At 39.5% G+C, this 20,587-nt stretch overlaps 1 protein-coding gene across 1 annotated transcript in view; it reads left to right on the forward strand.

Moving 5' to 3' along the window:
- The first annotated feature begins 262 nt into the window (after positions 1–262).
- Positions 263–20,587, forward strand: part of clcn2c (chloride channel 2c) — a 168,355-nt gene continuing 148,030 nt past the window's right edge. The window contains exon 1 of the mRNA XM_040131541.1: positions 263–526. Coding sequence (XP_039987475.1) covers positions 476–526 — 51 coding nt within the window. The 5' untranslated portion in view covers positions 263–475. The remainder of the gene's footprint in view (positions 527–20,587) is intronic.

Below are 20,587 nucleotides of genomic sequence, written 5' to 3' on the forward strand. Positions count from 1 at the left end.
ATCCAGAGGTGTAGTCAATCCACCTGGACTCTACCGCATATTTTCTGTCAATAGTTGTTGTTTTTTTTAAACTTATGTTTACCTTTTTATCTATATCCCTAGACTGTCAAAAGAGAAGACAAAATGTGAGGAAATGGGTTCATGACTAGCTTTAAACAACCCAGAGAGAATAGTTCCTTCTGACTTGATTGACGCATAGTTCTAAATGGGAGGGTCGATTCCCCGTGCAACCAGCTAAGTCCCGCCTCGCGGTGTGTATCTTGCTGGGGACTTGAAGCTATAAAATGAAGGAACTAACTATAACCGGGACGCATTCTTTAGTTGGAGTTCCCTTTGCGAACTCCCGTACAGAGGCTAAAGTCGGCCCGATGCTTTAACCGCTGCTCGCGCCGAGAGATCTCGCGGGCGGCTTCCTCTCACTTCCACGCCGAACAAACCTTTCATCAAGTCGCCGGGTAGAGACAGAGCCAGAGCCATGGCAGGGGACGGGTCGGACCAGCGGGCGCTGCAGTATGAACAAACTCTGGTAAGTTTGACTTGTTGCCACTCTGACCTTTGTTCGCTGACAGGACGCGTAGTCCCTCTTGCACGGAGAGGGAAGCCGGAGTCCGTTGACAAATCTCTCAACTTAACGCTGCCTGGCTCGCTGCCTGAGCGTACAAGATCTGGTAGTAGCTACATGATAGCAAGCAGTGTGAAGGAATGGTGGCTAAAAGTTAGAATTTGACTGATAAAAACACGTGTTGGTGCAATACATGTATGCCGAATAAGCCAGCGTGTCTCTGTTTATATGTGTGGCTAACCGAGTGAAGTATGAGCCGTCAGGTTTTAAACGAGGTCCCATCTCCCGTATACTCACGTGAAAGTGGCCGAGGTTTGTGGTGTTCGAAGCTGCTGTATGAAGCTCTAAACGTCTTTAAGTCTTAATTGCCCCTTTTTGTATTTATACTAGTGAGGCGACATAAGTAGCTAATCAAACGCTTCCATATTGTCAAACGCCGCGGGTTAAATGTATTTAGCTAGTAGCTTTATGACAGCAAAGGCAGTAAAGGGGCTTACCGTCATAACATCTGGATTTGGCCACCTCAATACAGGTAGTCCTGTCTCCTGTGTGGCTTGCGTGGATCTCGTCAAAACTCCCCTGGAAAAAAAAGCCATGCGCTTTAAGAAAGCCGTGTATATTGTCGTGAACACAAATTAGAAAATGACTCTATGTCTGTCTTGAAGTCTAAAAATGTGCCGATAAATTCGGCATACAAATGATTTAATGAAGCGGTTATTTATTTACCAAATATCAACTTTACGAACCGGTTTACCTTTTCCACACACCGTCTTGGTCCAACCGAAAGACTCAATGGTGGACATTAGGGAGCAGTGTGAGGGTTTTAAAAGTTGAAGTTTCATGAAATGAAGTGCTGCTTGGTGCTTTATAGACTAGCCGAACTTAAAACAGCCTTCTAAGGATTTGTAATAAGCCTGGAGAAATGTTTTGCGTTATATGTATTTTGTCAATAAGCAAATTGAGTCTGTCTTTACAGACTTTTGAATAGGATTTTGCATCAAAATCTTCCCATCCAGAACCATCATTTGCTTGATGTTCTCATCTGTCTGCTGCTAAGAAATACCCATTACATGCAAGACGATGATGTTTTTTTCATGCCAACAGTACAGCTGCCACCATAAGTGGACTGCCAAGCTAAGTGCCTGACCCATACAGTAAATACATGTCAGAAACTTAGTGTGTGGACTGCATCGATGTCAGCCACCGCCATCCAACAATAGATCAATTCATTGTTGTTCACTGTGCTGGGAAAAAGCTGCCGAGTACATGTGCTGTACATGCATGATGTGCTGTAAGATGAGATGCGAGGGACTGTTGTGCAGGTGTCCAGTGCTATGCCGGCTAGCCTTTATGCAGGTCGCCTGAGTGTGAACAGAGATTTAATTTGAGGTTAGACTTCACAAGTTACCGCATGCCTCATAAGCATTATCTAAGGTCATTTCCTTTTTAACTTAGATAACAAGCAGGCAGTTGTTGAGATTTATAGATGGCCCGCACGTGGCTTAGAAGATTACTCAGTTGAGTGAATAGTTTGATATTAGACCTAGTTTATACAGCAGGGGGCTCTCAAACGTTTTCATGTCAAAGACCCTCAAACAGATACTGATCAGTACCCATGGACCCCCGTTTACATTCTGGTCTTTGGGATCTCCATAAGGACTGATTTAAATTAATATTTAGCAATGAACTGTATAACTTGGGAGCTAAAAATGTTAACTTTAAAAAAAATGATGGCAATCTCTAATTGGATTGGTGAGTTAGAATTTAGAGAAACTACACTATTCATCACTCGGTCTCTCCTGAAGGACTCCCTGAAGTTCCTAGATCCCACTATGAGGAGCATGCCCTTCAGAATCCCTGTACTTGAACTTTTCCTGACAAAACTTCTGTCAAGCCTAAAGAATCTGCTATTTGAAGCGACTAGTTTTATAGGCCAACTGGACCCATTCAGTGGCAGCGAGGCTTTAAATTAAGAAGAGCCACAACTGTTACACTTCTTTGGCCCTCTGTTTCCTTTTCTTGAAAAAGTTTCTTTGTAAAGAACCCCCCCCCGCCTCTCTGTGTGCTGTTAATCTGTGTGTGTGTTTGTGTGAGAGATTACACAACTTGCGACCTGCTGATTCAGCGCTGGACGCTCTGTCACCCTGGAGGGGTCTCGTGCTTGGCCCTCCGGCTCTCTGAGAAGAGCATGCAAGCAGCTCTCGCTGCACAAAAAAAAAGTCCATCCACACCTCCGTTTCTGCTCATCTCAGCTCTCCCTGTTCTGCCTGGATGATTGTTACATGAACAAACCTGTGAAAGCATCTAAATAGAATCAAACAAAAATAGCTACAGTGTGAGAATAACCTCTTTTAACATAAATGAGCTCTCTCTCTGCCCCCCATCTCCTCACCGTGGGTTGTAGTAACATGGTGTCTTTGTGTGATACTGGCAGTCATGCTGGTTGTGTGGGTTTGTTGTGGGCAGTGGATGCTCAAAGAGGCCAGTGTAGTTTGGATATGAGAGAGGCTGAAAGGCTGGTTGTACAGAAGTGTTGGTAGAGCCAGGAAGAAGGAGCACTTATAAAATAAAACCAGCCTCAACATATTGTCAGTTAACAACAGTGATCAGTCTGCATTTGTATAAAACTGATTTTAACTGATTTCTTTTAGAAGCCAAAGTCAGGTGTGTGATTGTTTTCATCATTTGCTCCAGAGTTTTAGTGTCCCGTGATCATCGTAATACTGTTTCAGCGGCTTTTTGAAGATTAAAAGATGAAAGAGTGAATGAATGAATTCTGAATCCGAATTTCTTGGCCTTGAAACAAATCACTTATAGAGTCCAAAATCTCAGCAGACAGCAGCTACAATCAAAACATATTAGTATTAGTAACGACCAATGTCAGGGGCAACCTATGTGGTTCAGCAAAGACCATGAGTTAAAAGGAACTGTTAAGATCTTAGAACAGACTTTGCCATTATGAGATTGCTTCAAATCACAGTGCCTTGCAGCTCATTTATCTATGAACCATTAGTTACACGCAGCTGTACTGATAATGATAAAAAAAACAACACGGCTGTTGAAGGAGTTTTTTTTCAGTAATTTGAAATTCAATATCATTTTTCTCTGACCAGAAGAAAAAGACAAACAATAGCTGAACAGGTAGCAGTTTTAGTGGTGAGCACGGGTGTTCTTATGTTATCATTCTGTAGCATTCATGTTATCAAAGAGAAAGTTTTCTGGGGCGTTGTACGACGGAATCAGCTGTGACCCAATCACAAGTGAGAGGCAAAAATTTATGACATTTTATGTGCAAAGCAGTATAAAGCAATACTGTACGTCGGTATTGCTTCAGTTTAATTAGCGACTATGTGCACATGATGAAACCGTTTATAACAGAGCAGCAATATTTAGAGCCTGTGCTTGAGCCCTGTGTTTTCTGCAGCAAAAAACTCTCGTACGGTGTTGTTTGTTGCTTCGTCCCAGTCTGAGTCTGCACCAGGAGGTTGCTTGAAATCTGTGGGAAAAAACACTTGTACCCCGGTCGGGTAGAGAGAGAGAGAGAGAGCGGGACAAAAATCGGACTTCAGCGTTACACTTTTTTAGCATGCAGGTCGCACTAACATCAGCCATAATAGAAAAAAAAAAAAAAAAAAAAAGTTTTAGCAGTTGCCAGACGGATATGCTGTTATTTACAGTTTGTAGGTGATTTGCCAGTCGAACTCGTTCCTTTCCTTTGCCATATCTGGCACTCGAGTGTTGGGTGGGTCATCTCCTCCAATTTGGAAGCTACCCCAGACTCTTGACTTGTTCGACATCTTGCTAGTGTACTTGTAACTTGTAAGTCCGTCGCATGGTCACGTGTCACTGTCCCAGTGTCCGTGCTGGTCACGTTAGAGGAGAGCTGTGACTGATGCACAGAACCATCACAAAGATTAAATCTCCTCGTCTGAGAATAACTAATATTCATTAATGTTGATGCATGAGGAATAATGTTGGATTACTTTTTCTTATTTCATGGGCTATTTGGGATTATTGTGGTAATACATTAATAATAATAACAACAACAAAAACCCAAAAACAAAACACAGCATTCAAATACTGATTTGGAATAGCAGTTACCTTGGCAACGTTAGAAGCTTCGAGACTTGGAGGCATTCGGGTCAGCCCTACTCATGTCATTACACTTATTACCTTGTGTGTGTGTGTGTGTGTGTGTGTGTGTGTGTGTGTGTGTGTGTGTGTGTGTGTGTGTGTGTGTGTGTGTGTGTGTGAGAGAGGTGACATGGTCTGTCTGGAGGCTTATTAACAGCTATCCCTGTGCTTGCGAAGATGTGTCAACCTTGACTGTGCCCCCCCCCCCTGCATATTTCACGTGTTGAGTGTGGAGAGGATGTTTAGCAGCTCACACTCCGTCAGAGGGGAGCCCCTGATTTTAATGTGTTAATAGTGGTATTCCAGTCTGACACTTAGCAGCTTTAAAAACATTTAACCTCATGTCTTAGATGCCAAAAGCGGTGTTACAGCTATTTACGTGAAGGGTCTGTTCACTTTAACATGTAGCTGTTGGTTCTGCCATTGCATGTGAAAGGAAGTTATAGTCAGTCATATTTTTTGGTCAGCAAGACTTCTGGTTTATGGACGCGAGTGTGGTAATACTTTTTTTGAACAAAGCAACAGGGAAGCAAAACTGTCTGCTAGAGAAGAATGGAAATAATAATTTGCGACTGTATGTTTCCCGTGTGTGTGTGTGTGTGTGTGTGTGTGTGTGTGTGTGTGTTGTGGCCATCTGTCTTGCTGTGACACAGGGTAATTTGTAAACCTGTGTTATTTGCCATGCTGTTGTAATTAAGCTTTATGTGGCTGTGGCCATGTCCGTTTTGATGTCTGCTCCCTTGCAGCCATAGTGTAAAATTTCTGCTTACTTAAGGTCTCCACTCTTTTATTTCACTATCAATTCATCACGCCTTGTGGGTCAAGTCCATTTTTTTTATTTTAGCAAGACAGGTCAACAACTCCTTGACCCATGCTTTTAGTGTGTGGAGAAAGGGGGTATTTGTTCAGAGTAAAGTTGTGAATAGGCTTGCTCTGGCTGCAGATAAGTATCAAAAGCTTCCAATGTTTTTCTCTCTCTGTTACAAAAGATTAACCTTTGCTTTTTCTTTTTTTTTTTTTTTTCTTTTTTTTTTTGCCAAGATGAACTATCCACCTCTGTTTACCTTCTGCACAAACAGCCATGATGGATTTCCTCAGTCGGGACTCGTGGTGTGGATGGATCAAGCACAAACATTTGCACAACAGCAAACGAATTAAGCCTCTTAATGAGGGGCTGTTTGTTATAACTGTGAATTTGGCAAACACTCCACAAAGCAGAAGAAATGTTGACCGTGTCCGCAGGGAAAACCAAAGGTGGAATGTGTGTGACGGTGTGTTCATTCGAAGGTGCATTGATCACACAGGCTGGGTCGTGTTGATGATTAATGAGAGATGGAGAGAGGGCACAAGAGAATAAAATCTTGATGGATCAATAGATTAGCAGATGAGCGGGTTTCAACAGTCAAGCCCGGTCTCTTGATTAGTTCTATGCAAGCATTTCTTCCTCCACATGTGTCTGTAACAAATATGGATTAGAGAATAGGTGGGAAACTTATTACTAGATCAGCAATCAACATTTCATTGTGAATACAGCAGAGTAGAAAACTGGATAAAATATCAAAAACACAAAGTCTGTAGGTCAATCTTATTATGTCAAGTCAAAATCAAATATCTACTTGACTGATTTTAGACATGTTTTATCATCACACACAAAAAAAATCAACTCTACAACTTCACACAGTAAACTTACTGTCAACCATTTACTAGAACATACTGCACTTTTTGAAAAAAATTCAAAGGCATTTACCGCATTGTAGACAGCCACTGTCTTCCAGGTTTTTGAGTACAGCTTGAAAACCACCTTGCAGTGACTTGAATTTTTTTAGATAGACCAATAATCCAAAACCCTAAGATATTCAGTTTATGATGATAGGAACAAAGGAAAACTGGATATCATTACATTGGAGAAGCTGGAATCAGAGGATGTTTGCTTTTGTGTTAAAAGATGACTTTTAACCATTAATTGATTATCAGAATAGTTGCCCATTCATTTTCTGAATTTTCTTTGCGGCAGCTCTAAATCTCTTAAAACAACATAAATGTTGAAAAGGATGAGGTGGATTAAGATTCTTTTTGCTTTAAAAATATGATAATGAATTTGTTTACCTACCTCAGGAGAAGCTGGAGTTTTATCTGCTTTGATTCTTCAGGTTTGAATTCTTGCTTGAACCCTGGGAGCCCCAAAGAGCTGGGCTGTAATGTTCTTTCATTTAAAAATATAAATCAATTCCCAACTGTTTACATCTCTCAGTTTAAGTTGAAGGCACTATTTGCAGTTTAATTAAGGGCAAGGCAAGTTGTGTTGGTCTACAAACCATGAAAATCTGTTTGTTTGCAACCGCCACTCAACTCTTAACTGTGATCATGAGGAAAAAGGGGAATATATTTCAAGATTCCAAAGTTTCACATTCTCATACGAAATGTGCAGTTAGTGCACAGTGACCTACTTTTGAGGCTGTGCTGAAAAGGCTAGTGTGCAATAATTAGAATAATACTAAAAATAAGAAATTGAAAAAGAAAAATATAAGAGTAAAAAATTAAAAATGGAAGAAGGATAAATCCATGTCATAAGTATTGAAAAAAACTTAAGAAATTGTTGTCTGTCAACATTATCCATTAGAGAGTGTAGTTCCTCCTTTCAGAATGTCTGAAATTAACAGACATAAGGTTTTTTTGTTTTAAATTTTATTTTTAAGAGAGGAGAGATGAAGCTGAAATATTTGCGTAGCCTTGTAATCATCTCAGACCCAGGAGGACAGAGGCCAGTGAAAAGTGGGCCCCTGGAAAGGCTGGGATGGTTGGCAAAAGTCTGATCGTGCGGAATTTGATGTGGAGCAGAACAACCGGTCATTTGGTGACCCTGGCAGAGCTGCGCTGTGACGGTGCAGTGAGACAAAAGAGCCAGACAGGAGAGAGAAAAGCAATGAGTGGTGGTAAAGAAATGGTTTGTTCAACAATGATAAAAGCTGGTCATGTTTAATTTAGTCAAAAATATTGGCAGGATACGAGCTGGAGGAAAGATGGGTTATCAGTTTATTAATATCACTGAAAAATAGTTTAAACAAAAGACTCGGTTTCATTCATGTTTGTGTATTATTTCCTCTGAAAACAGACAGTGTGGTTGCTGTCATGCTAATGACTTAATTACTCAGAAGAGTCAATCTTAACTAAAGCATATGCTTCTCATTTCTCATCTTCAGCAAGAGGAACTGTTTTGTGTTTTATTTTGTTTTAGGCTTCTTATTTCTATAAATGCACATCTGTGTGTCTTTGGAAAGTTCAGCTTTCATAAAGATAGTGAAAGTTTTGAAGGAATAGATACCTATTCCCTTGCCTGTTCAGAGCCGGGCTGCTTTTCTGTTAATTGGTTTTCTATTGATTACTGAATCATGTATTTACTAGAACATATTTGAGTATGTGGCGTCAGTGGTGTTGTAATATTTATATTATTTTGCCATAAATGACATCAACAGAGAAACCAGTTCCACTGTAGAGAAAGTCCCTTCTTGCTTCCCACTACTGCTGACTATTCAAAAATATTAATTCGCGACTTCTAAGTCAAACTCCAAAGTCTCAGTCAGTGTTGACATCAACACAGCAGAATGTTGAGACACTGCCAGAAAATATTTGCTAGACATTTTTCGCAATTTTAAGCAAGCGAAATCCTGAAAATGTACAAATACATTAGCATGCGGTAAAGGAAACTGCAGGCAGAATAGTTAACAAGGTAAAACATGTATTAATGTAAAGGACAAAAATTAATCAGCCAATGAAGAAACAAAGGGCTGTGTAGAGAGATAGTGACATGAATAATCAGATGAATTAATCCCCTCTATTTCTCAAAGAGAGAGAAAAAAGAAATGGAAGAAGCTACAATAAAATCTCATTTTGTCTCGAACAAAAACGTCAGCATGTGAGTCCCGGGAGCAAGTGTTAACTGTTACCACCCACAACAAGATTGCAATTTAGACTTTTTATTTTGCCATACCACATTTTTCCCTGAAAAGCAGAGGTTCTAAGATGCACTCTGTAAGCTAGGCTTTCCTCTGTTTCACACGTTCTCATATTTTCAGCACACACATGGGCGGAGGCTACAATAAGCTTCTTCTCCATTTTGCAATGGAAAGGAACAATTTTAGGAACCAAGTCACAAGAGTTGAACATGTCTGCCCCTCAAGACGTCTGCCCTTCCATACTATGTCACCACTTTTTCTGCTCAGCTACTTGTTCTGATCACAGAGTTCAAGGGGCATAGTTTCCACAAAGGATAGGGGGACATGTCGTCCCTCACTTTTCATAATCACTCTTATTGTGTCAGTTCCAGCCAGTCCAGATGGGAAAAGCTCTTAGTTGATGTTAGTATGCTCGTCAGGGTCACCTGTACTATTGACGGATCACACCAGCAGCAGCGGGTGATTTTTGGACTTATTTTGCTCTGGGTTTTGTCTCTTAGGCAACGTACGGGCTGTCCTCTTAACAGGATGTAATCTGTGCTTATTTACAGAAAAGTCAATATTAGTACAAAACAAACAAAAGGAAGTACTTGAGATGGAATGTTTTTGTCACGTTTTTCCCATCATTTGTTATACAATATTGTAATACAATATGAAAATCTGAGGAAATTACTGGTGATTAATAGGGGTAATGCATTAATAATGGAAGGTGTGATAACCAGTTTCATTTGTTCATATGGAAGAAACAACATTTATAAGTACTTTTTATTAAAGCTCATTGTGCCCCACGACTTCTGACACCAAACCCACACCTCTGACCGCGTTGCTGAAATCTCTCTCTACGCTGTCGCTCTGCTCCCTGCTCATCTTCCAACTATTATTTTGAAATAAGTGAAGGGCAGTTACCTTTCCCTTGTCACTGACAGTTTAAGCACACAGTATGTCTTTCTGTTGGATCTCAGCTGGTCCACAGAGGTGAACAGTCTGGACAAATCCAGCCAAGTCACCTTGAAGTGACTGCATGCCATGATAAAGCAGCAAAGTCAAAGTTGACACATCAGCGGATGTTCGCTTCACTATCAGCTGTGTGTGTGTGTGTGTGTGTGTGTGTGTTTCGAGATTTTCAAAGCAGACACTGCTTTCACCTAAAACACGTTTTTGATAAAGGTTGTCTTGTTGATGTATCAACTGTGTGTCACGAAGATCCAGACATAAGAAGGGATGCTTAAACAATTAGTCACTTTTACCTCGGGCTGTTAAAAAGCTTCCACTGTGGAGCCATCTCCTTTCTAAATGCCCTTCGCCTTGTCTGATTTATCTGCTGTATACTGGTGCTGCTAAGAAAGCTGCTGGAGTGTCTCTGCCTAATTGTTTACAAAGCTGCATGCGTGTGTGTCTTCCTCTGCCTTTCATAAGTAGAAAGCTCAGTAATCGATAACGGTGAACTGAATAGACAGGGCCAGTGGCAGCAAAGCCAAAGGCGTTACTATACTTCATTATATTCCATCCTAATGTTTAATAACTTTGTATGGTACAATGATATTCTTTATTTTTAAGTTTTGTGTTATGTCATGTTATTTGCACACTACAAAGAGCTCAATCTCTTAAGCCGTTTTCTCATGAACTCTGGACAATAACCGGACCCGATTCTTGCCCTTTCACACATGCAGCGCACAACAGGGGACTGTCCGTGTCAGACGCGTTCTCACCTACTTCAAATATTCTGTTTGGTGTAGGCAAGGAGTGGCGCCTGGGTAAAGCGTGCCGGCTCTATTCATACATCGGCTCAAGTTTGCATTAGGGAGCTGACAGGCTACAGTCCGTTCAATGGCCGGTTCAGCTAATTTGGACATTACTCCTCCGGGTAATGTACAGCAACGTTCAGGGTTGCACTGCATGTGTGAAAGCAGCTTTAGTGTACCACTCCATCAAAATGATGATTAATTATTAATTTCAACTAGATTGACACTTAATCTTGAACTCTGAATATTTACCCAACTGGGTTTTCGCGTTTATTTCATAAATCCTGCAATGATACCTGCTTTCCCTTGCTTAAATCAATTTGATTAATACTGCTGCCCTTTACAGGTTTTTCCATCCTGATGAATACAGATCTGGGAAATTATGCAAATTCTGGTGATTTCTCAGGTATAGGAGTAGTCATGGTCAACTGATCATGACTAGTGCTGAAGTTATTTTTCCAGTCATTGATTAGTTGATGGTCAGAAAATGATTCAACAGGAATTCTGTTGATACAACATTCTTTTGTTCCAGCTTCTCAGATGTAAGGAGTTCTTGTTTTTCTCTGTTTTTATATAATTGTAAATGGAATATCTTTTGGTTTCAGACTGTTGGTTGGACAGGAGAAGCAATTTGAAGACATCACCTTGGATTCGGGGAAACTCTGATGGACATTTTTCATTCTTTTTAGACTGAAGAAATAACTGATTTAAAGCTGCAACAATTTATTGATTACTTGATATATTTTGATAATTGATTAAGTAATTTTTGTAACATTTGATGGTTTCAGGATGCCTTAAATTTGAGAATTTGCTACTTTTCTTTATCTTAGATGATAGTAAATTGAATTAAAAATAATAGGTGCCGCCATCAATCAGTTAATAGGGTTGGGCAATATGGATCAGTACAACACATACATCCAGTCATTTTCTGAAAAAACTCAATTAAGAACATTTTTATACATAAGAATAACCAAATTTTAGCTATACCAGACTAATCAAGGTACTTCACCACATTGATGTAAAAACCACATGATATTGTTTATTTGCAGTTTCAGTTCAAACATATCAGAATCAGCATTAATGGTATAATCTTATTTAACATTCTGCCCATGAGGACAATTTATTGTATGTTGGGGGGTGGCTGCAGGCATAACCTAGCTGAGTATTGCTCATTCAGATGATTGTCACAATAGAAAGGGTATGAGGTGTGGTGCTGATCCCTTCCTTCTCAGCTTACTTCATCCCCCACTGATCAGTGCAGCCATTTCTATCATCATACTGTGGTCAGACAGGATGATCTCTGGTGTGGCCGGTCCTTATCTGCTGTCACTACTGATCTTCCACATTGTGGTTGACTGCTTCATTGTTTCTGCATCCGTAATGTGTCATCAGCACATTTTTTTGACTGTTGAGCGTCTACATTGATAAGTCACCAGAAGCCCTCAGGTCAAACATGAGTGTCAGGAGGTCAACATTATGACACTATCAGACAATATTCATTTATTTTTTGTTCTTGTCTGGGCGAGTGGAGCGCAAACTTTAGCCAGGCTGCATTTCAATGTAGTCATAATGAAAAATGGCGTAAACACCAAGCTGTGCTAATTTATCCTCCTTTATTACACCAGAACTTCGTCTTCCTCTAATGAATTAATCACTGTGAATAACACTGCTGGACCGCCAACATTAGTCATACAAGTTATGGCCTTTTGAATTACACTAAACAAATGAGAAATTTGGAGTTTGGAGAAATTACAGAATCATATTAATGAAAAGTAGAGTGAACAAAATAAAGTATATACCTGTATTGTACCAGGGCTCAACTGTGCCACTGACAGTATAAGCTGTAGGTCAGAATTCCAAGGCGACCCACTAACTTTGAAAATGCAACCATATATGTAATGTTGAAATCAAAAAGATAGTGATGTTTTCTTTCTTTCTGAGTGTACATACTCTGGCACGTTTACTAGACAACAGCCTACAGTTTTATTTTGTAGTTTGGCGAGCCCTGTGATTGGCTACAGCTGATAAGAAGTAACAAAACTTATAGTTTACAGACATGCCTGTGGCTCTACCGAGGCTGTACTTTGAGCTACATGCTAACGTTAACATACTAACATACTCACAATGCCAATGCTCACACGTTAATGTTAAGCAGATATAATGTTTACAATATTCTCCATCTTGGGGTAGTCTGTAAAGCATGCTTACATTTGCTAATTCACACTAAGCACAAAGTACAGTTGAGGCTGATAGTAATGTCATTAGTTTTGCAGGTATTTGGTCATTAACAAGTATGTGGCACAAAAAGAAAAGTCAGGGGCTTCATCGTCCTCCTCAGTCCGGACCAAAGTGGTTGTACAGATCAACACTGCAGTAGCAACGCTAATAATGAGAAGTGTCCTAAAAGCATTTGCCTTGCTAATAGTTTTCATGTGGAACATTTGGGTGCAGGGAAGTTTCAGTAACTGTATATGTATCTCGTGTGTGTGTGTGTGTGTGTATGTATGTGTGTATGTGGAGATAGACATAGATAGATGTGTGTATTTTTTTTTCTTTTACATGTTCATTGTTGCCATTGCTCAGGATGGCTAAAGCCAAACTCAGCTGCTTTATTACTATATTATTATTATTCGTTAGTAAGAGTAATCTGTCCCCAGGTATGCTTCCAATGAGCCTCTAATGTGCTTGTAATAGTCCTACATCACAATGGAATTCAAAATAGAGTATTATCAAGAATAGCTCTTATAGTCGTCTAGAAATTCTCTCTAATTTTTCATTAATGCTGTTGAAGTGGTTTCAAACGTCATGGCATCCCACCACCCCTGTACTGCACCTTCATTGTGAAATCACTGTACTGTACAGGATTCATCTCCAGCTTTGTCCTCAGTTCATCTAACCAGAATTACAGTCACTCTCCTCTCCTGCCTCCCTTACTAATTGCTGTTAGTTTACCGTTGATGGATTGTAATTAAACAGACGCTTGGCAGCGTTTAGCCACTGATAGAGTTAATCAGTGCTGTGTTGGCAGCCGAGGCCTAACGGTCCCTGCACTGACAGATTGGAGGGCAAGATGGAAGGTGCTTTGATGCACCAAACACTGGTTATCAGCAGGTATTACTGCACTCTGTCACTACACAAGCTAGCACACACGCATCCCTGTAAACTGCACGCACATTTTTCACTAAAAGGCACTCGGCCTTTTTCTTACATGCGGCTCTTGAGTGAGTGTATAAAGGCAGGTTGTGAGACACACTCACAACGCAGATCCCACCTCCTTCTTTCTACCCAGACTGAGTCCTGCTGTTATGACTCACGCTACTCGTCATGTGTCTGTGATGAAGAGAGTTGAGCTGGTGCTAATGAAGCCTTGCCCAGAGTAACCAATCACAGCATTGTGGATACATTACAAATACCTCTTTTTCTCTACTTACATTTGTTTCTTTTTTTTCTGAAATTTTATGTAAATGTGAAGTTTTATGGTGTTTGGTTAATGTCATTTCAGCAGTTTGTGTGTTCTCTTTCCAAACTTCTCACCTCCCGACTTGGTTTCTCTTCTCCTGTCATCTGACCACACCCACAGACGTGCTCACTGCCTCAGTCTCACAGATTAGCTGACCTGCTACCACTCGTTACAATCTGGCATTATGCTATCCAGCCCAGTTCAGACCAGTTGACCTTCACTATCTACCCCTGGATTGTTTGGGACTTGGCTGGACTTGATAAGATGATGCTGATCTTGGCTCTTAAAGGATCGCTGTGTGCCGCTAGTCATAACTGAGCACCTTGTTGAGCATGTAAACAATGGATACTAAAAGGTTTAGGTATTGGCAAGGACTCTATTACAAAGTTAGATTCTGATATTATCCCAGCAAACATTACAGTGAGTAGAGATTGTAGGATTTCCTGCACAAACATTAAAAACAAGTGTAAATATTGCTTTGCGCCAAAATGGAAGTTGAAATAATCGAAATGTGTATGATTTCAAAGCAGTTTTAATGTGACCTTCTTATTTGTTTTACTATAATATTGTACTTTGAGTTAAACCTGCATATCATTTAGACCCTAAAGAGTGAGGCACAATTAAGATACTGAACTTTTAAAAACTTTAAAATTTAAAATGAAGTTATGTTCTACATACTACAGTACGTTTGAATTGTCATGCCTGACATCAGGTCTAGAAACAAGATGTATAGTGAATCTATAAACCACTCAGATAATGTAGATATGTGCCTTATAAACCAGAGTATGTGATTTATTTCAAATTTTCAGTTTCCGCAGAACACAATGTGCAGCCACTTCTGTTAGCATTAGATTAAAAGCAGCCCAAAATGATATGCAAATATTTGAGAACAAAGTGAAAGATATAAATCTTGTAATGTTGGTGTTATATTAACAGGGTTTTTTATCAACCCTTTTCAGAACAGTATATCCACTGATTCTTGGTCACACACTCCATCGACTTTGTTAGGCAAAGCATTTTCAGACTTAACCATGTTTAAAGAAGCATCAATGTAACTTATCCTTATACTCAGTCTTCTGAAGTCTAGTTTAAAGAGATCTTACAACAAAAATTATGTTTTTATTTGGTCCATCTGGCACTTTATAAGTATAGTCCACTTCACTTATTTACATGAGGGAAATCTGATACAAATGATGTAAAATGTCAATGTTTTACAATTCAGCCAAGTCTGTGTGTGTGTGTGTGTGTGTGTGTGTGTGTCTGGGGGGGGGGGTGTCTGCCATGATAATGCGCTGACCAATCCCATTGCTGTTCTCTTCAATTTCCCTCTTAAAGTCTATGTAGTAATTCCAACAACCAGACCCACTAGCTTTCAGGGGAGCTGTAGTGTTGGCATTTGTGTGTGTGTGTGTGTGTGTGTGTTTGTGTGTGTGTGTGTGTGTGTGTGTGTGTGAGAGAGAGAGAGACTATACTAAATGTGTGTATGTTGAGTGGATGGGTTGTGTAATGTGATGTGACAGCAGGGAGAAAAAGGAGAGATTAAGTTCACGAGTTGGCCTGCTCACAGTAACGGCACAGCTATTAAAAGACCTTCCTTTACTCACATCAACGAACGATAAAAAGGTGCACACACACGATTTCTTTCTTTTTTTTATTTACTGAACAAGCACTGTTTTGTGTAAAAGCATATAGTGTACCCTATCTGTGTTTATCTGAATTCTTCTTGATTAATGCAAATAGATGTTGGTGGTTGTGCCAAGATGCGGTGAATGTGTGTTTCAACTTCCACTTAATGTCTTCATTAGAATGTATCAAAAAGGAAAGTTCATTCTGAGTATGTGATTCTCCAGCATCACATTACAATGGGGCGTATCTCTGCTGTCTTCAACATATGTTCTTGTGGTTCGCGACTTGCTCTGGCACTTACATACACTGTTTTTGGAGGCGGGCGCGACTTCTTTACTCTCTACTTTTTCTACCGTCCAATGTAATTCCCCCTCACATACTGTTTGTGTTTTTGCTCCCTTGTTGCTGTTGTTTTGTGTTTCTGCAAACAGATTCCGCAGCATTCTTTCCCCCCAGGGAGAATGACTGCGTGCCTTTGAACGCGCCATTACACCCTGGCCACAACATACGATTAGTCTTCCCACACACGCACACAAAACATGGCAGTGCACAGACACAGTCGTTGCACCCAAAGGCATGCGGACACACACATGCAGAAACAGTGCACCATACAAGCATTAAAGATACACATTAAACACACACACTCCTACACTTTGTTTGAAGGTCTGGCTATTGGGTCCCAGTTGCAGTGTGAGTATGTGACTGGATTGCTAACTGGTTTGTTTTGGAGTTGATCCATCTTTAACCCATCAATCTCCTTCACCTCCCTCTCTCTTTTTCTATTTCCTCACCCACTTCTTCCTTTTCATCTCTTTTCGTTAATAACTTTTTTTTCTGTATGGTAGTTCACTCATGTCAGCCACTCCATTCCACAACCAAACCAAACTAACCTATTATTTTTCGTTATATCATCATGTATAAATGACTATATAGGCCAAAGATACATGAATGTTAGTGTTATATGGTGACGTGTAATCACAAAAAGTATTGTGTTGGAAAATTATTTATTTATTTATTTATTTTTTTGTGGTTGTTGCAAGAAAGTAAATGTATTCAGTTTGACCGATTTTGCACAAAGCAATACTCCAGGACTGCAACTAATAACTTTTCATATTTGATTAATCTTTTGATTCTGTTTTGATTAATTTTTTAGCCTATAATATGTCACAAAACTGAAAAATGACCATCACCAGGCCTAAGCCTAAACTGACATTTTTAGATTTTCTTTTTTACATACCCCAAAAATCAAAAACCCAAACATATGCAATTGATAGATAAAACAGAAGCAAACGGGCATCAGATTTTGACATTTTGAAAGCTTAAACCAGATAACGATGGGAATTTTTCTTGATAAATTGCTTACAGTTTGGTTTGATAATCAGACTGAGTGACCATCTTGTTTTCATTTCATAATGTAGAACTGTGTTCATGTTAGCGGTCATAGAGGCATCTTATTTGCCCTAACCAATCAATGGTGACTGATGTATCCATCCTGCTGACTTAATTTTCAGGTGATATAGAAGTGGTTAGCAGTAACAGACGTCCCCATTCTTAAGTCTGAAGTCTGATAGACTGGCTTATTTTTCCAACTGGCAAAACAGCCTTCAGTGAGCACAACACCAGACCTATTTGAATCCCTAAAAAAAAAATCATAGATTCTGAGATCCAAAGCCAGTAGGGATGTCCCCATCAAGTTTTTTGGTTGCCATCTGAATCCTTTAACATTGCGTATCTCCCCATTCCAAGTCTGATCTAGTACTAATATTTACCTAAATTTTAATTAAATATGTATCAGACACATTGAAATAATAGCTGTAGACTTACTTGGGTACTAATGGTACAATCTGCACTGATACAATCCTTAGTACTGGCTCAGGACATCTGCAGAAGCCAGGCTATGAACATTAAAATTATGAATGAATTTTCTGTCTGATGATGATAGTTAAATTTGTCCTGGCGTGCGTGCAACTCAGGCTCTATAAGCTTCCTCTGATATGTACTGTATGTTTGAAGGCCAATATTGATACTACAATAAACCAGTATCTGATTACCAAAAAGAAAGCACCTTTTTCAGTCTTTCCTCCGGAATTTCATTTTGTCAGGTTGGTAAGGCCTCTGAAACGGCCGCAATTTTCTAAAGGCTGCTTTCGGTTCTGGTCAGCCAGCAGGAACCTTTGGGAAGAGGTTATATAGGGGAGGAAATATTGGCTAAGCTGCTGAGGTAACAAATAAGCATGTTTTGTGATTTCTCAGAAGATTGAATCCTCTTATTCCGTAGCTTAAGTAACCTATCAGCATTTCTTATGGTAATATAATTATTTGGATGAATCTTGTACTTGTTATGTACTGTAATGCACTGATTTTCCTCATAGATCTCTTCTTGGCACTTCAAGCTCTGCGATTTGCTTAATCTGATCAAAAAGCCACATCAGAATCAGGGCAAACCAGCATATTGATCAGAGCTGTGTGTGTTCAGGGAGAAAAGCTGGAGTTAGATGTTAGACAGTTATAATATTTGACTTGTATTAAAGGTCCACAATCAGCACACTGATGTAGTGGGTCCTCTAATAGACACTGGCAATACTAAGTTTCCAAAGCAAGTTACCACATGGCGTTATCATACACATCTTTGACCTGTTTGGCTAAAGCGCATAATAGATGAGGTGTGTGTTTGTGTGATGTCATGCCCCAGAGATAGATCTGGCATCAGGGATCAGAATCAAATAGTTCAGGAGGTTGAGAACACATTTGGCATTCAAATCTGTGTTGAAACCCAAAGTGAGTGTGTATGTGTGTGTGTCTGTGTGTGTGTCTGTGTGTGTGTGTTTCCTCACAAGCACATGGTGGGTCATGTCTGCCCATTCATTCCCAGACCTCTTATCTCACAACCAACTTTATCTGATGAAGATTAAGTCAAATAGTTAAACCCAGAAAGCCCAAGTTTCCAACCTATTTATTTATTCTGATGGAGAGTGCTTCACACCACCCAGCCCTGTGCAAGGCATACTGGATGTGTGTGAAACCTCTGGCAGATTATCAAGTGATGCATTTCCAGCATCTTCTTCCCTCCGACATCTTCTAACCCCAAAACCCCCCACTGCCGTAAGCCACTAGTTGGACGACTGAGATCCCAAGGTTACAAACAATCAAATTCTTTGCAAATACAGTGGCTGGCATTTTCTCCTCTCAGCTATTTTCTCGGAAAAAAGAATGTAAAACAAACAAAAAAATAACCCCAAAATGTTAAGAAAACCAGAGATTTCAGTGTAACAAATTTCAATACAATTTAGAGTTAGGCGAGTCGACATAATTTGTTTTTCAAAGTTTTGGCCTTGAGTTTGTCCAACTTGGAAGTTTTTGCTTCTGTTAACTCACTCAAAGTGGAATTAACTTAAATCAGATGTGTTGAGGGAGAGACTGGAAGTAGTCAAATCTGAACACACAGACATACATCACATAACATGTTTTTACAGTAAGCGTGACTTAACAGTTCCTGAGGATATCATTATTGCCGATGTCCATGTGGAGTAAAAGTCAATAAATATGCTTAGGAATCGTAGAAAAAAGATCCTCCAGAACTTTCCTGAGAATCAGGTTTTTCTTTGGTAATCTAATGATAGTTGTCTGTACATCCAAGGCTACTTTACAAAAAGGAACTCCTAATAGCTAATTCAGTTTACTTTCAATGGTGCCGGATTGCAAAAATGTAACACAAATACTGTATGGGCAAAAAAACAGGGCTCAAGTTGTAGCCCACAGCGAACTCATTGGCACAGAGTTAGACTTTACCATTTCTGTGATTTAGATTAAATTACCTAAATTTAAAGTAACTCTAATCTGTACATTGTACCATTTTAGAATTTCAAGTTTGTGCATGGGCTTGTTTTCCAACTACTGTATGTTTGTTTTAGCATTCATACAAGTGTGTTAAGTTTTATTTCTCAAGGCTACAGGTTCTTAAAATTTACAGCTTTTGCTGTATTGCTTGTAGCCATAACAAGCCCTGGAGCAATGATGCCGCATTAGCCAAAATATAAAATGATAATTTTCCCTGGATAGTACATTTGATTGGCGCATGCAGAGAATGATGTTGTTCACAGCCCTAATGTTGCTAGGCTAGTGAGTTACTTCAAGTCTAATTTTGGTATTTCTTTTAAAGTAACTTGTACAAAAAGACACACACGTACACACAAAAAAAACAAACGGATATCTGGAGATTATTAATCCAAATACAATACATGCTGGAAAGTATATGCCAGTAAACTAAAATGTTTCAAAACAACTTAACTTGATAAATTAACTGAATGATCATCTGAACTCAAACGGAAATTTATAGTTTTAATTAAAAGGTAAATGGACCATTTAAGTTTTCTTGAGTTAAATCTGCCATACTTACCCAATTATACAGCGTTTATAACAATAGAAGACATTCATTTAATGTTGTAGAGGAGTCTGCTATAATGTAAACAATAAAAAAAACAAAAATGTGTTTTACTGTATTCCACAAGTAAAGGGCACAAATTAACAGGACTCTTTCTTTCTTAGTAGTATATGATATGATATACACAGCATTGGGAAATTATTCAGACCCCTTCACTTTTTTGACATTTTGTCATGTTATGTTATGTTATGTTTGTTATGTTGCAGCCTTATGCTAAAATCATGAAGAATCTTTTTTTTTTTTTCCCTCTTTAGTCTACTCTCATTACTTCATAATGACAGTGAAAACAGAAATTTTATACATTTTTGAAAATCAATTAAAAAGGAACAATTGAAATATCATACTGACATAAGCTTTGCTGTGATACTTGAAATGTAGCTCAGGTGCCTCCCATTTCTCTTAACCTCTTAACCTTAATTGGATGCCACCTGTGGTAAATTCGGTTGACTTGACATGATTTGGAAAGGCACACACCTGCTTATATAAGGTCTCAAGGCTGACAGTGCATATCAGAGCAAACAACCAAACCATGAGGTTGAAGGAACTGCCTGCAGAGGAAGAAGTGTGGAAAAACCAGGACTCTTCCCAGAGCTGGCCGCCTGACCAAACTGAGCAACCAGGGGAGAAGGGCCTTGGTAAGAGAGGTGACAAAGAACCTGATGGTCACTC

The sequence above is a fragment of the Xiphias gladius genome, chromosome 7, assembly GCF_016859285.1.
Source record: "Xiphias gladius isolate SHS-SW01 ecotype Sanya breed wild chromosome 7, ASM1685928v1, whole genome shotgun sequence".
Lineage (NCBI taxonomy): Eukaryota > Metazoa > Chordata > Actinopteri > Istiophoriformes > Xiphiidae > Xiphias > Xiphias gladius.